The sequence below is a fragment of the Callospermophilus lateralis genome, chromosome 9, assembly GCF_048772815.1.
Source record: "Callospermophilus lateralis isolate mCalLat2 chromosome 9, mCalLat2.hap1, whole genome shotgun sequence".
In the NCBI taxonomy this organism is placed as follows: domain Eukaryota; kingdom Metazoa; phylum Chordata; class Mammalia; order Rodentia; family Sciuridae; genus Callospermophilus; species Callospermophilus lateralis.
The window spans coordinates 755,861-771,751 of NC_135313.1; the positions used below are offsets into that span (position 1 = coordinate 755,861).

At 57.8% G+C, this 15,891-nt stretch overlaps 1 protein-coding gene across 12 annotated transcripts in view; it reads right to left on the reverse strand.

Annotated features, from left to right (window-relative positions):
• The window catches only part of Sned1 (sushi, nidogen and EGF like domains 1), a 70,502-nt gene that overhangs the window by 12,586 nt on the left and 42,025 nt on the right, over window positions 1-15,891 (reverse strand). For 6 of the 12 annotated variants that reach the window (XR_013092356.1, XM_076866749.1, XM_076866748.1 and 3 more), the window contains 9 exons: window positions 15,368-15,481; window positions 14,675-14,788; window positions 14,040-14,336; window positions 11,922-12,105; window positions 9,802-9,914; window positions 8,785-9,066; window positions 7,646-7,790; window positions 7,490-7,572; window positions 5,960-6,058 (listed from right to left, as the gene is read on the reverse strand). Coding sequence is in view for 11 of the 12 variants with exons in the window: in XM_076866749.1 (XP_076722864.1) it covers window positions 5,960-6,058; window positions 7,490-7,572; window positions 7,646-7,790; window positions 8,785-9,066; window positions 9,802-9,914; window positions 11,922-12,105; window positions 14,040-14,336; window positions 14,675-14,788; window positions 15,368-15,481 (1,431 nt within the window). In the remaining variant the exon portion in view is untranslated. The other 6 variants (XM_076866750.1, XM_076866751.1, XM_076866753.1 and 3 more) reach the window with 6 other exon arrangements.

The following is a 15,891-nucleotide window of genomic DNA, read 5'->3' on the forward strand; positions in this document are numbered from 1 at the left end:
CCTGCTGCAGTCTTGGAATCAGCCATTTCTCCAGAGCCCCTTCCTCCAAGGAGATGGGTTTGGACCCACAGTCAGGTGCTCTGAGAGATCCCCAGTCCTGAGCTGCCTCTGTCTCAGGCTTTCCAGTGAATAGGACAAGGAAATTAGAGTTTTAAAAAATAAACAAGTCGTGGGTTTATTCTGGTATTTCCAGGGCCTCACACCTGCTAGGGAAGTGCTCTACCACTGAGACCCAGCCCCAGCTCCCTGCCTTTTCTTGTTTAAAAATATTTTTCTTGGTTCAAAAGTCAAAACTATGCAACAAGGTCGATATATTCAGAGAAGACTAGACTCTGTCCATCCCTTTCCCTGCTCTTTCCTTCCATGAATAGCTCACCCTCTTTGTTAGTTTCCTTCCTAAACATAATAAAAACATGTATTCGTATTCCCCTCTTGTTTTCCGTGCGACAGAACACCAAACACACTGCAGCCTGTGGCTTTACAGCACCTTTAGTGAGATGTCCACAGACCACGTGGGCCCCCATTTGACATGTGCAGTTCCTTGTCACCATAGTCAGTCCCCTCCAGAAAGAAGGTGTGGTTTTTAGCTCCCCCTGTCCACCTTGAGCCTCCACCCTGTCCTAAGCAGCCCCTGAGCGGCTCTGTGTCTTCACAGTCTCTTCTTCTGGACTTGGCTGCATGTGGGAGCCTTGTGCACGTGGTCTTTTGTAGCTGGCCCTCCACTCAGCATGTCTCCAGACACACCCAGGTGGTAGTGTGTAGCAGTGCTGTGTGCCTGTCACCTCAGCTGTCCTCTGATTGGAGTGGTGCCGTGGGGGGTCTCCCTCCAGCAACCGTCAGGCATGGGTGTTTCTGCCTGTGGTGGTGGTGGTGCTGCTGCTGCTGTGTCCATCCACGTGTGAGGCCTCGTGTGCACGCAGTGTCCATTTCTCCTGGGGGCAGGTGTCAGTGGGCTTGCTGGCCATGTGGTCCCTCTGGTTTACTCCTCTGAGGAGCCACAGCACTGGCCTCCTGGCAGTGGCAAGCCGGTGCCATGTCCACACCCTTGCCAATGCTTGCTGTCCTGGGGCCAACCGTCCTCTGGTGAGGGACATCAGGCATCTTTTCCTGTGCTTACTGTTAATTTATGTGCATTCCTTGGAGAAGTGTTCCTTCATTTTCTTTGCTCATTTTTAAACTGGGTTCTTGATGTATTTTAGATACACGTCCCTTGTTTACCCATTCTGTGGGTGTCTTCCACTTTCTTGGTGGTGGTCTTTGAAGCACAGAAGTCTTGGATTTTTGATGAAGTCCTATTTTCCTTTTGTTGTTTTATCTAAAGAATCCTCTGCCCGAACTAAGGTGAAGATTTATTCCTGTTTTCTTCTAAGAGTTTTGATTTTTTTCTTTTTATTGGTTCTTTTTAATTATATATAACATTAGGGTTCATTTTGACATAATTATTAAAGTATGGAATATAATTTGCTCTAATCAGTCCCCAGCACCATCACCCCCACCAACTCTACCAAGAGTTTTGATTTTAACTCTAACACGTGGATCCGTCTGTGTGACTTAGGGCCTTAGGTCAACGGTGTGAGGTGAGGGTCCGCTTCACCTCCACGTGTGGACATCCACTGATCTAAGTGCTCACCATTCAGCAGGACCACAGTGACTTGACTCTGCGGCTTCATAGTCAGCTTTGACATTGGAAATGGAGTCCTTCTACTTTCTAAATCTTTCAGCTCTGTCTTCCTTCGTTCCTTTTCTCCCTCCCTCCTTCCTTCTTTCCCTCCCTCCCTCCTTCCTTCCCTTGCAATTCCATTTGAATTTTAGACACTATACACAATTGTCTAGAGAGATTTTACAGCAGCCCTACAGAATACGGCAGTGTGTAGGGTATTAAGAATCTACAAGCTTGTGTCATTGTGTTAGTCAGGTTTTCATTACTGAGACCAAAATACCTGATAAAAACAACTTAGAGGAGGTAAGGTTTATTTTGGCTCATGGTTTTGTGATAGTAGGAGCAAATGTGACTCCATTTTGTTTTATGACTTCATCCTGTAAAACAACCATGCCAAGAGTCATGACTAGGGCAAAATGTTCTTTTCCTTTTGCTATAGAAACCTTTAAGAACACGGAACTACCTAATGGGGCATTGTTTCTGTAACTAGGGTAACGGGGCTCTGTTTCTGTAACTGGGGTGACTGGGGTAACTGTGATTGGTTAGGCTTCCCTCCGCTTGAGCACTGTCCCGCTTCTGTAACCTGGCTGGCTTGCATTGGCTAGACACCACCGCCCCCCAACATCCCTTTTGCGGTTTTCAGGCTTATAAGGAGTGCCCTTGCAGTTGTTCGGGGCTGATCAGGGGAACAGCTTTATGCTCTGGTCAGCCGCCACCAGTGTGCTTCAATAAAGGCTTGATTCGATTATACGTGAGTGGTCTGGAAGTCAGTTCTTGAAACCCTGGGACGAAGCTTTCACTATAACAGTTTCAGAAGGTCGGTCCATGGTTGGTCAGCTCTATGCTCTGGCCTGAGATAAGGCAGCTTTAATGAGGTGTCCACAGACCACGTGGGCCCCCATTTGACAGAAGGGCATGTTGGAGAAGAGCTGCTGAGCTTATGGCAGAGCCAGGGAACACAGAGGGAGAGGAGCCAGGGACATGATCTGGTTCCTGAGATCGCACCCCCAGTGACCTTCTTCCAGCCACGCCCATTCTTCCTGTAGTTAACATCCAGTAGTCCATTCAAATTATTAACCATCAAAAGATTGACCCACTGATGAGTTTATAGCGCTCCTGATCTAATCATCTCACCTCTAAACATTCCTGCATTGTCTAGAATGAGCTTTTGGGAGGACACCTAATGTCCAGTTCATACAGTCATCATCTCTAACCCTCTGGAATGGGACAGGTGTGACTACAGAGACCATGCTTGACTTATTCTTTTGTGGACTTACGAGGCCCCAACTCTGCAGCTTGTGTGGCCACAAGAAGGCAGGAGGGTACAGAGCTGACCCTGCAGCCTGTTCCCTATGGCCATCTCCAGTAGATCCCGAATTTACTGTCACACCCATATACACAACAGGGAGAAGGCTGCTTTGAACTGGGTAGGGAACAGGGTGTGGATGCACCCTGGGGGCTGGGCACTGAGCTGCTCCCATGCAGGACGAATGACCAAGCAGCGCAGTTCAGTCCCTGCCCTTGCCCAGTGTCACCTAGGGACAGTGTCCCTTGCCTGGTGTCACCTAGGGGCAGTGCCTGCCTGTCCTTCTGGTGACATCTACTCAGACCATGGGGATAGTGTCCATGGTGATAAAATCAGAACGGACCATAAGCCCCCGAGTGGAGTTGGGGTGAATGGGGTGGAGGGGATCATTTGACGGGTCTTAGCACTCTTTCACTCCTGCACCTGCAGACCCTCAGGGTGACTGACTCTGGTCTTGGGAACCCAGCTCCTCTCAATGAGGTTCCCTCTCAGGCTGGAAGGTGCACCGGGACAGGATGGTTGCTTGGCGAGGGCAAGCTCATCAGGAATATTAACTGTGCTTTGTGGGTGGGGGCTCTCTGGGGTCCTCCTTTTCTTGAGAAATCAGTCTAACAGGAGCATGATGGATACCCGAGGTAACAGGACTGGGCCCAGGGTGGCAGTGGAGAAGGAACGCCGACGTGGGACTCCACTTCCACCACACTGCACTGCACATGTGGGGGCTCTGAGAGTGTTCTCAGGTACACAGGGTCTCGAAGTCCCAACAAGTGCTGGGTGGAACTTGATCAGCTGACATGTAAAGGTCAGGGTCAGCTGAGCCTTTCTCCAAGGTCAAGGTGGGAGACTGGCCGAGTCGAGCAAGTCAGATGTAAGGTCCAGTATCAAATAGGGTGGATTGGCTCAGAGAGTGCCAGTGGATCGAGGAGCCAGGCCAGCATGGACTCGTGTGCATGGACACTTGATTGGCAGCATGGGAAGGACAGTCAAGAAAGGACTCTGAAGGACAGTTGTCCATAAAAAGAGCTATTTATACTGTTTTTATTTTTTTTTGAGGGGGGGCAGTTCTGGCGATTTAACCCAGAGGCACTTTACCACTGAGCTATATCCCCAGCCATTTGTTTTGTTTTGTTTGGTTTGGTTTGGTTTCTTTTAAAATTTGGGACAGGGTCTCACTAAGTTGCTGAGGCTGGCTTTGAACTTGTGATCCTTTTGTCTTAGCTTCCTGAGCTGCAGCAGTTACAGGTGTGTGCCACTATGCTCAGCCTGATTTGTGCTTTACAGTAGGACAATCAGGTGAGTTATAGGTCTGAGTTTAAAAGGCAGACAATTAAGCTTTAAATGATATGATTGTATATATAGAAAACCCCAAGAATCTATGTCAAGAATCAGAGCGTTTGGCAGGATGGTTGGGTGGGAGGTCACAATGTAAAGGCCAAATAAATACCTATACTCCAAGAATAAATAATTGGGAAATGCAATTTAAAAACTACTATTTATAGTAATATGAAACTGTGTAATACCTAGACACACATCTGTATTCTTATAAAAGACTTCCTAACCCAGCAACACCAGTGCTGGGAATGGCAGTCCCTGCTTGAGTGCCCACAGGCATCCGTCACTGCTAGAAGACAGCTTGATGTCCTCACACACCAAGATCCAGCGTGTCTACTCTTTGGCATGTGGAGAAGGAACCATGATGTGGGAAACCTGGTCAGGAGCATCCACAGTGCCTCTGGCAATGCCAGTCACTCACAAGCCGCCGGCCTGGGTACAGGGAGTGGGTGGGGAGACCCGGGAGCCCGCTCCATGCCACTGTGCTCCACAGCATGTGAGGACACTGCACCACCCATTAGGGTCTGGCCAGCCCTATCCAAAGCCCAGAGAAGGCTTTTGTCTTTGCAAAGAAACCCCATCAGGACACACAGGGAATGATAAAGGGGCCACAGGAGAGTGCAGGGAAGACCAGGGATGGTGACCAGTCCTGCACACCTGGGCTACTGTTTTCATCTCCTCATTTAGAATCATCCTGCACCTCAGCAGGACAAGCATCGCAAATGGCATTGGCCTGGGGCCAGCCCTGTGGGGGCAGCCCTGTGGGGGCAGCCAGATGAGCCAGCTTGTGCTCTTCTCATTTCTGGGTTTTATTGAATGGAACATCTAGTACTTAAAGGGCTGACATACACAAACCATGTGATGGAAAGTTTGCTTTACTCCATCAAAAATGGTGTCCCTCACTGCTGGCCACTGACACACAAGCCCACCCTCCTGGTGCTCAGAGCCCAGGAGTCTGTGAGACCTCATGTGGTGAGGGGACAGTGCTGGGCTAGATGTAGGCTTGGAAGGCACCCTCTGCGCTGCAGCTGCCCTGAAGAGGTGTGTCCAGGGGCAGGGCCTTGCTGTGAGACCACCCACAGAGGCCACGTCTTTATCAAGGACCTGCTTCTCTGGGGTTGGGTTGATGGGTGAGCCTAACCTGAGTCCATAGTGTGACTAGGGGAAAAAGGACCACTAGGTTCTAGGACTGTCCTAGAGGGCAGAAGTGGGGGAGCAGAGTGGTAGTCAGTGTAAGGAATGGCATCTGTCCTGTCCCTGCCCTGCGTGGAGTTTGGCCGTGGCTTTCACAAGGCACAGTGGCAGGCCAGGCCCTGTGTGGCCCGTGTGTTGCCCAGGCTGGAGAGGCACCCACCAGCGAGGCTCGGTGTGACTCCCTCAGCCTTTCTCACTGTGCTGACCAGGGCTTCCCCTGGGGAAGAGCAAGGCAGTGGTGCCTGGGGAGGGGAAGGCCAGCTGCTGGAGGCAGGGCCAGCCCTTCTAGCACAGGCCCTGGTCTCCTCGCTGTCTGTGGCAGGATGAGTCACCACCCCAGGTGGTGTAGTCTGCCCTGCCCTGTCCAGGCTGGGGTGCTTGGCTGTCCCCTAGGCAGGCCCTGTGGACCCCTCACTGGGGGCCCAGCAGCAGTCATCTCTAGGTCCCCTCCACCACTGCCAACTTACTTTCAGCATCCTTGTCGCTGTCTTTGGGGAGCTGGAGGACCACGTGGGTCTGCTGGGGGGCCTCTTCTGTGTTCCCGAGTTGCACTGGGGTTGTGGGTTCTAGGAGAAGCCAGGCAACCACATTGCACCCTTCACACGCAGGTTCCCAGAGGGCTGCTTTCTGAGCCGCTTCCCATCCACCCCTGGCTCCCCCAGCTCTGGCACCAGCCCTGCGGCCCCAGAGCTGCATCCCAATGGGATCAGGCCCCACTCTCCTTCTGCCCCTCAGCAGGGCCCAGCTCCTACTCCCAAGGCCCCATCAGGCTGCTCTGGGAAAGGCAGGTGACTGCTCCACCAGGAGCCTCACCTCCTCACGACTGGCACTATGGCACTGTCCTTCCTAGGGTCAGACTCTGCCTGCTCCTTCCCCCACCCCTGCTTCTGTGTCTGCCCTACTCTGCAGGCTGTGCTCTTGGCCCACAGTGGGATGTCACCTCCGTACAGTGTTCTCGCTGTGCCCCTGAGCATTTTACATTTGTCCCCATGCCTAGAGTCCCATAAGCTCTGCCTCTATACCCCAGACCTCACCCTGCCCACCACCTGGATCCTGTGGTTAGCCCGACCATCCTGCCCCCACAGGCCCTTGGCCCGGCCTCTCCCTCACCTGGCTCCCCACATGCAGTGGCCCCTCTGCTGCCCCTCTGCTTTTGGGCCCCTGTGCCCTGCCCTCCTCTCCCTCTCCTTGGAGATTCCCACTGAACCAGTGATGAGGCTCTCTGCTGGAGAGTCCCATGGGGATTCTTCTACCCAGCAGGTCCTGCAGCATCTCAGGGAGCTCTGTGTTAGTCATACGGGAAGCCTGCCTCAGGCAGGTTCCTAGACACCCCTTCACCTGTGGGCTAGAAGGCAAGAGCACAGGGCATCTAGGCTCAGACGCCTCTTTGCTGCTGGGCCAACCTTCCAAGGGACGGTCTGTAGGGTGCCCATGTCCTGTGGTGCTGGGCGAGGTGGAGGCTCGTCAGGCCTGAGCAGGAGCCCAGAGGCCCCAGGTAGCTGCATACTCCTGGGACAGGGACGTGTTTCCCTTGTTTCAGGATAGTGTGGCCAGAAGTTCTGGGCAGGGTCCATCCTTCTGGAAGCTACCAGGCAAGGCTGCTGGTCCAGGGACCACGTTTTGAGTAGCAAAGAATGAGAGCACCCAGCCTCCTTAGCAGAACTGGCAGGCCACCCTTGACAAGCAGAGCTGCCAGTGTCCTAGACCTATGGCTGACGTCTCCTCTGGCATGTCAGCAACCTGCACCTCCAGCCCACAGGCTGACCACGTGGAGACCTCACCAGCCCAACCCTCCATTGTGTTCAGTGTGTGCTGACCCCAGGGCCCAGAGCCTTGCTCATGGCTGGGGCTGAGGCCCTGGCTGGAGACAGGGTTGGGTACTGGGGGTCTTTAGGACCAGGCCTTGCCACTGTCACGGTGGGACAAGGAGTGGGTGAGAGTGGCCGGGTGGCCACTCGAGCTGCCCCTGAGCTGGTGCTGGGAAGCGTAGCACTCACGTGGTCTCTCGGTGGCTGAGGTGCTGGGCAGGACCCCGAACCTGGCACTTACTCTTCTTCTTCCATCCACAAGCTCCGAGAAGCTGCAGAGGGTGGGAGGGTCACGAGGGTTGCAGTGTCCCTTGGACACCCTGGGGTGGTGACTGGGACAGGTACCTCGGGGGCGGGGTTGGTGTTCCGGGGGCGCCGTGGGTGTTGAGTAGACGCAGCTCTGGCAGGTGCACCGGGGGCGGTCTGTTTCTGAGCACCCGTGGGTGATGTCCTCCCTGGTGCCAGCGTCTGTCAGTGCCATCTCTGGGGGCTGCAGAGCCAGTGGGAGGAAGGGGAGTGGCCACGCTGCCCCTTGCATCTGACCCTGCTGCAGAAGGGGCAGCTCACACTGCTAGGCTTGGGGAAGGGGCAGGAGGTATGTGTGGGCCTGAGAAGCCCCTTGCCCCACAGCCTCTGAGGAGGACCGCATGTTGACACTGTGACATGCTGGGCTCCGGACCTGGACCCCAGCTGCCTCCTGACCCACTTCCTCAGGCCAGGTTCCCACCTCAGGGCAGGCCCGGGTACCTCCAGGCCACCAGGGCCGCTGCCCTCCACAGGGCTGTGACGTGCTCCTAGGGCACAGCTGGCTGCCCTTTCTACCTGGCAGCTGTGCCCAGAGCCAGACGGGGTGGCAGGGCTGGGTGTGAACCCCACAGCCTGTGCTGGCTGGCAAAGCATCTCCTGGGCCCCGGAGGCGGAGGCAGGATCCAAGAAAAGCTGGGGTCTGCAGTTCTCTCTCCCTGTTCCCCTGATGTCTCACCTTGCACCTGCACTCCCCAGAAACCCATCTTCCCACAACAGCACAGGACAAGTGGGGCCCAGTGGTCCCTGGCAGGACCCTCCACACCGAGAACAAACCCGGTCCTTGGCATGGTGCCTGAGCCCCCACACCCCAGCAGCTCTGCCGCCTCCTCATGGCGCTTCCTGCTGCTCTCTCCCACGCTGTGTCCAGAAATGACTGTGGGCTAGGCCCGGGGGGCCCCTGTGGTGCAGCTGATTCCCTCTCCTTCCTGCTCAGCCCGCCTGGGACCTGCCCCAGGAGTTGTGCGAGATGGGGTTCATACGCTTGTTGTCACTGTCCTTTAAGTCCTGAGGTAGGACAAGCCTCCAATCACGCAGACTCCTCTGTGTCAGACGGGACCTGTTTCTAGGTGGTCCAGACCAGTGAGGGGCCTGGGGACTGATGACCACCCACATTTCCTGGACAAGGGCTGTGTCCACGGGGCTGACCACACACCCTCTGGCCCTGGCCGCACACTCACACGTGATGATGTAGAGGTGTGCGGGCTCGCTGTGCAGCTGGCCCTGCTCACTGCTCTGTACTGCCGTCACCGAGAGCTGGTACCGCCGCCCTGGCAGCAGATCCCGAACGGTGTAGGACACCAGCTTCCCGTTGGGGACGTAGCGGCTCTTGGTGCTCTGGCCTGTGGTCACGTTGATGACATACGCCTCCAGGGATGTGCCTGGAGTGGGGGTGTCCCAGAGTACATGGGCAGAGGTGGCTGTGACTCGGGAAGCGGTGAGGTTTGCTGGCGGCAGGGGACCTGGACGAGGCAGGGACAGCAGAAGGAGGTGATGGCAGGGTGGTGGTGGGGCTCTGACAAGAACGTCATGTGGGCTCTGAGAGGGTCACTGAGGCCAGGCCTGTGACTAGGGACAAAGGTCAGTTCTGAGAGTGGCGGCAGAGCCCACTGCTGCAACCAGCACCCGCAGTGTACCCGCCATCCTCGGGGCCCAGTGCCCGTGCCACCACTCGGTGGGCCATGGACAGTGGACCAGCAGCTCAGGCCCGGGAGGCAGAGTCGTCCCTGCTGGGCCAGGTCTTCACAGGCCAAGAACCTCATTAATGAAACCATTGCGCTGGCCGCATGGTAGACTCACCACCCTGCCCACCTGCCCTCCCCATGTGGTGGCTGCTGTGCTCTCCACACTGAGGGTGGACTTGGGGACCAGTGACACCAGGGAGCTTAGAGTGGGCTGGTCACATGGTCCAAGAGCCCTGGACTGTGTGTGCACCCTTGTACTCTCTGGTCAGTGTTCAGTGGGAATCTGCCTTGAGGAGCTGCCAGGTGCTGAGGGCAACATTGGACCATGTCCCCAGTAGAGGACCCAGACCAGCCTGGTGCAGGGACCCTCCTGATGGTCTAAGTGGAGAGGCCTCAGGGAGTCTAGGTCTGAGCTCACAGTGCTGGGTGCACTCTGGAGAGGCTGAGGAGGCTGGCAGGAAGCAGTACTCTCGAAGGGTGCCCGTGGGGTAGAGGCCACACTGGCCTACTTACGTGTCCACACGTGCAGTGGCACTGAGGCCAGGCTCTCTGTAGGATGCTCTGCTCCCCCAGGCCCACTGAGGGTGGCCACCCACACGGTGTATCTCCTTCCTGGCAGCAGGGCCCTGCCGTGGGGAGGAGGACAGGGACATGTGAGGCTCTGTGGCCAGCTCTGATAACCAAGGGTGGGGCCTACTGTGGCTGGCAGTCCTAGGTGCTCCTCTGGGGGGAAGCCCCTCCACTGTCTGGTCTAGTGAGGGACTGAGCAGGGTCCTGTGCTGAGAGCAGCCACGCTGTGGTCAGAGCGCTGATGTTCCCTGTGTCCCTTCTCTGAGTGGGTCCCAGCTCCCAGTGCCACTCTGTGCTCAGTCCCCCTGGTGAACCTGGCTGGGGGCAGTCCTGGGACAGAGTCAGCAAGTGCCCACCTGGGCCCTGCTTGTGTTTCTTCCATAAGCCACCTGGGGTTCTTCTTTGGAAGAAGCTAGGATGTGAATCAAGAGAAATCACAGCAGAATTTAAACAGTGAACAGGAGAGGGATCTGGGCAGATGTGGGGCAGGAAGCCTGGGAGGCTGCCCCGCTTTCCTGTCACTCTGGACTTGATGAGGGCCTGCAGCTCCTGAGGAGGGGGAGAACCTGTGGTGGCTCTCCATCAGCCTCAGCGCTCAGCAGAGCAGCCTTGCCCTCCCGCCTCGCCTCGTGCTCCCAGGTCACCCCGCACACAGCCCACAGGAGCCAGGAGGCAGAGGATCCTTTCCCCAAATAGTAGGGACCACGGTGCTGCTTCTGCTCAGAGGTGGGACACAGAGACAGCGCTGTGTTGGCAGCCCCTCCCTCCAGCCAAAGTGACTTGGTGATCTGGTAGCTCCAAGGCCAGTGCCCTCCTGCTTCCTTGTTCTTTTCTTCCCCTCTCGGCAGCCAGACATCAAGGACAAGGATATTCGAAAGCAACTGCTGGTGGCGGGAAATGGGAAGGTAACTCCTCAGAGGCTGTCCTGGCTGTCCTGGCAGGGACGGCTTACAGCAGTTACAGCAGAGCCAAACAGAACAACAGATGAAAAGAGCAGGGGCCCTGTCTAGTGGCGCAGGCCTGCCACCCAAGCCACTCTGGAGGCTGAGACAGGAAGACTGCAAGTCCAGGCCAGACCTACAACTCAGCAGACCCAGTCTCAAAATAAAAAACAAAAAGGGGATGTAACTCAGTGTGGAGTGCCCCTGGGTTCAATCCCAGCACTGGGGAAAAACAGAGGGGACATCAGTTCCAGGGGTGCCATGTCATTTGATTCAAATTCAGTTTCAACAACAATAACAACAAAATCAGAGTATATCAAGAAACACAGCACATTCAAAGGAAAACAGAAACTCCCTGAAAAAGATGGCTGCCTCTACTAGAGAAAGACTCTGAAGTGACAGCCCTGGAGCAGCAGAGAAGTAAGGGGTGTGGAGCGAGGAAGGGAGCCCTGTGACCAGCAGGGCAGAGAAGGGGCTCTGCAGAAGCCAGTGGCCCGGGGAGAGCAGGCAGGCTGCTCTGAGCACCGGGGACTGTCTGCTTGGGAAAGAGCACACACTGGAGAAGGGCCTTGGCACATAAGTGCAGGTGATTCCCAGGGTAGGGCACCCAGGAGTGGGGCTGCTGGAGGCCACCTGGCCTTGCCATGGTCCCCAAGCTCACCCTGCAGTGCTCACCTTCTGCATGGCCCCTCTGAGCCCCCTGAGCTGGGCACTGCTGAGATGCCTCCACCTGCTCCCTGGGAATGCCCTTCACCCTGTGGACACAGGAGCCCAGGAAGCTGCCAGCCAGATGCCCCTCCAGTTTCTCTGCCTCCCCAAGCACTGCTGGAGCAGGGGTCCAGAACTTGGCCTCTGGCAGGTGGACCCTGGGACTGGAAGAAACCTGGCTGCCCACCCCCAATGACTGGTTTCCAGCAGCCAAGGTGCCGCCCCAGGGCCCCGAAGCTCCTGGGCACTTTGCCGTTAGGCGCTCCTTAGACGTCCTTGTGAGGAAGCAAGGCAGGGGCCGTCCCAGAACCAAGCTTGGCTTTCCCGGGCCCCAGCCCCTCCCAGGCAAGGGACAAGCAGGTGCACAGACACAGAACAGCTGAGACCTTGTGTCCCCCAGGAACCACCTCTTACCCAAACGTGAGTCGGTCCACGCTCTTGTCCACCTCGGTGGATTGGGCCTCGGTGGCCTCAGGGTGGAGAATGGACACTCGAATTCCACTGACGGTGGCATGATGGATCCTGTGCAGAGCCCACCGCACTGAGATGGCATCAGCTGACACGTTGGTGACCTCTACATCCTCAATGGGGCGGGGGCCTGGGGGCAACAGATGGTTCAGCAGACGCCGGCACATTCATGCTTCTGGGGAAGCAGGGCTTGAGACAAGGCTTGAGAGGGTGCTGGGGTCACAGAGAGGCCATTGGTGAGAACTGTCCCCTCAGCAGACCAGCAGGGATTTTGGGTAGGGGAGGTGCCCAGGTTCCTCACCTCCAGGGTGGCAACTGCAGAGGGCCCACTGTGGGCACCCTGAGCCAGCCAGGCCCTTAGAGGCAGACTGAGTTGCCTCCCTCTTTAGATGTGACAGTGACGTGCAGAGTCCTTCCTGGCCCCAGTGAACCAGGGCACCCTCTCTTTCCTTTGTGCTGTTTTGGTCCAGCAGTTAACCTCTGGCAGTGCTGGGCCCGGGGACGTGGGCTGCAGAGTCTGCAGTGACCACAGGGAGGGGAAGCTCAGGAGCTGAGCTCCTCACTTTCTGTGTCCTCAGAAGCTTGAGAGCTGCTGCTGGGAGACCAGGAGAGACTAGAGGGCTCATGGCACAGTGCCCAGCCTGGTGGACGTGGCGTGGACAGTGGCCCTTCCCACAGGACCTGGTCTCCTGGGGGAGACCCCACTGCAGTGGGGGCAGGAGAGATGCCTTTGGAGGGCAGACTCCATCTTGGGAAGCCGCCCACGTGCATCTTTCTGAAACTGTGCTCAAGATGAGCTCACCCACCACCAGCCCTCTGATGGCCCTGCTGGCCTCCTGCTCAGGACCACCCAAGTGTGCATTGCAGGGCTCCTCCTCTGAATAGAGTGTACTGTGTCCTCAGTGTGTGGGGACCTCTGGTCTTGGTTGCCACCTTCTGCACAATAGGTCCTATGGGCCCCCTGCAGTGGGCTCAGTGTCCTGAGGACCTTGGCCTGTCCCTTGCTTGCCAGAGTCTAGCCGGGCTGAGCTGTGCCTCCTGGTGTGAGCCTCTGAGCTCCTGCCACCTTGCTTCCCACCTCACCCATCACAGTCCACGAGACAGGTCCCTGGCTCTCACTGCCGGCTGGGCCAGCAGCAGGAACTCCAGCAGGTGCTCGGTTGCATGCTGGACTGCAACCACCCTCACCCCTCCTGGTCCAAGCTCCTAGCCTTCCCTCCTTCCTTAAGGCTCCAGCACCCCTTCCCCATTCTCTGCTCCTGCCTCTCAAGTACACAGGTGTGGTCTCCACAGCCAGTGCCCACATCAGCTACGGCCCCATCTGGACACAAACCTCCTGTTGAAGCTGATGCTGGTCACCTGGTAGAGGGCCAGCCCTCGGCCTTGTAGCAGATCCCACTCCTCAGCCACCCATGGGCTTGTTCCAGGGACTCCTCTTCCTCCCTGAATGGTCTCCAGCAGCAGACAAGGAGCTGAACCTCGACACCCACTGCCACACTGCCCGATAGCCACACCCTCCTTGTGGACACTGTCTGACACCCTTTCTTGACAGCTCCGGAAGGCTCCCTCTCTCCACCCTCAGTGGCCTGCAGCCTCCCTCCTCTTTCAAGTTGTTGGTCCATCACTGCCACCACTCAAGCTCCGGCCTCCTGGGCTCTGGAACTTCCCTTGTCTGGCTCCCCAGACTCTCGTGTCCCCCTCCACCCACCCACAAGTGGAGACCCCATTTCTACAGCTTCGTCCACTGGTCACAGCCATCAGTGCCCTGAGCTGACACCTCCAGAAGAAGGGGCCACATGGCTCCCCGGCGTGTCCTAGCAGAGATACCCCTCATTCCCACAGGACAGAACCCCTCCCCTTGGCCATGTCCCCGACCCAGACCCTCCCAAGCCTTCAGCTTTCACTTTGGAAACCCGCGCAGGGCTACTGCCCTCAGTACCCGTCTGCCCCCTGCCCTCCGTCTGCATTTGCCTGGTCTCTGCCTTCGATGCTGCTCCTGTGAGAAGCTTGGCCCTGCCTGCTGACTCCCTGGGCAGGGCGGAGGCCGCGCCTGACGGCACTCACGTGTGCGGGTGAGCAGGGCTGCAGGCCTGCTGATGTCGTTCTTGTTGTTGGTGTTGCGCTTGACGGAGAAGACGGAGATGTTGTAGGCCCGGCCTGCCGCCAGAGCCCTCAGCTGGTGTGAGGAGCGGCTCCTGTCCACAAAGTCCGTGCGGCGGTAGGAGCCGTCGGAGGAGACATAAGTGACCGCATAGCCATCGAGCACCTGCCTGGTGGCAGGGCCCTCGGGTGGGCTCCAGGAGATGGAGACCCCACTCTCCTCCACTCTCTCCACCCTGAGGGCCGTCGGTGGAAGGAGCTCTTCAGGGTTTGGGCCAAAACACAAAGGAAGGGAGTGGTCAGCTGCTGCAGGAAGCCTTGTCCCCGCCAGGCACCCCTTTTCGGACCCTGGGCCGGGACAGCAAGGTGTTGTGGCAGGGAGCCTCCCCCTCGGCCCTCCCCCGCAGTCCTTGGCTCCTGCCCGCACTGGCCTCCTGGAGGGTCACACCCCTCTCCCTGCTTCTCAGGAGAGGAGCCTGGGTAAGCAGTGGCCCGTTCTGCCCTGGGGACCTCTAGGTCCCCTCTCTGCCCCCTGGTGTAGGAGATTGCCGCCCCAACCCCAGCTCCCTGTCTCTCCCTCTGAACCCCTAACTGCTCACCTTTGGCACAGTCCTTGCCTGTGAAACCCACTTTGCAGGTGCAGCTGTGGGACCCATTGATGGCCAAGCAGTAGCCGCGGCCCCCACAGGGGCTAGAGAAGCAGGGGTCACTCACTGAGGTGAGAAACAGCAATGAGGCCCAGTGTCCTTGGGTCCCCTTGCTCCTGGGAACTGGGCTGCCCCCAGGTGAATGGGTGTGGCAGGGTTGGCCCCGTGACAGCACCTGCCTCCCCACAGCTGATGGTGGTGGTCAGGCCCCGCCTGGCCATGAGTTGGGCCACCACACTGTAACTCCTGTAGGAGGGAGGCTCAACACAGGTAGGGAGAGGCATTCCAGATAACGCTGGGGAGGGGGTGGACAGTGGGCTACTGCAGACAGGGGCCAGGGAGGGCATCACCTGGAGGGTCCCTGCTGTGGGCTAATTGGGGGACTGTTCCTGATGATAGGGACAGAGAGTGTCTGGTCTCTGGTCTGGGCTACAAGGAGCTTGGCCTGTCCAGGGACAGCAGGGCCAGGGCTGGACATGTGTGCTCAGGGTGACCAGGACTATGGTGAAGGTGAGGGCCACCCACGGGGGGGGGGGGGCTCTTGGAAAGGACCGTCTGGGGGCCGAGGAGGTCAGAGGAAGGTCACCTGCCCAAGGACTGAGGAGGACCTCCCAGGGAGTGGCCACAGGCAGGCCTGCCACCTACCTGTCTCACAGTGGTGACCGAAGAAGCCCTCGGGGCAGACGCACAGGTAGGCCCCACCGCCGTTCTCACACCTCCCTCCGTGCTGGCAGGGGCTGGAGTCGCAGGCTTCCACCTCTGGGGAACACCCAGAGGGTTGGCCCGCGCAGCAGGGGGGGCTCTGGGGGAGGGAGGAGAGGACAGCAGGAAGAAGGGGTAGGGGGAGGAGCACAGGCCGAGAGAGGGGTGTGGGGAGCCCACGGGGTGGAAGGGGCTCCTGGGGAATCCCCCTCAGCCCTCCCCACAACTTCCCTCCCAAGGTGGCCGGAGCCCTGGCTGTCACTCGCCCTGGGTGTCCAGCAGGGAACGGGACCCCACACCCCCTGACCTTCCAGAGGCCAGGCTCCGTTTGGGACCCTCCCAGGAGCCCCCACCTGTCCCTCAGTGCACTCCAGTGAAGCTGCAGAGCACTGGCTCACAAGTGGCAGGGAGGTCCCTGCAGGAGCCCCCGTCCCTGCAGGGCTATGCTCTGCACTCATCTGTCTCTG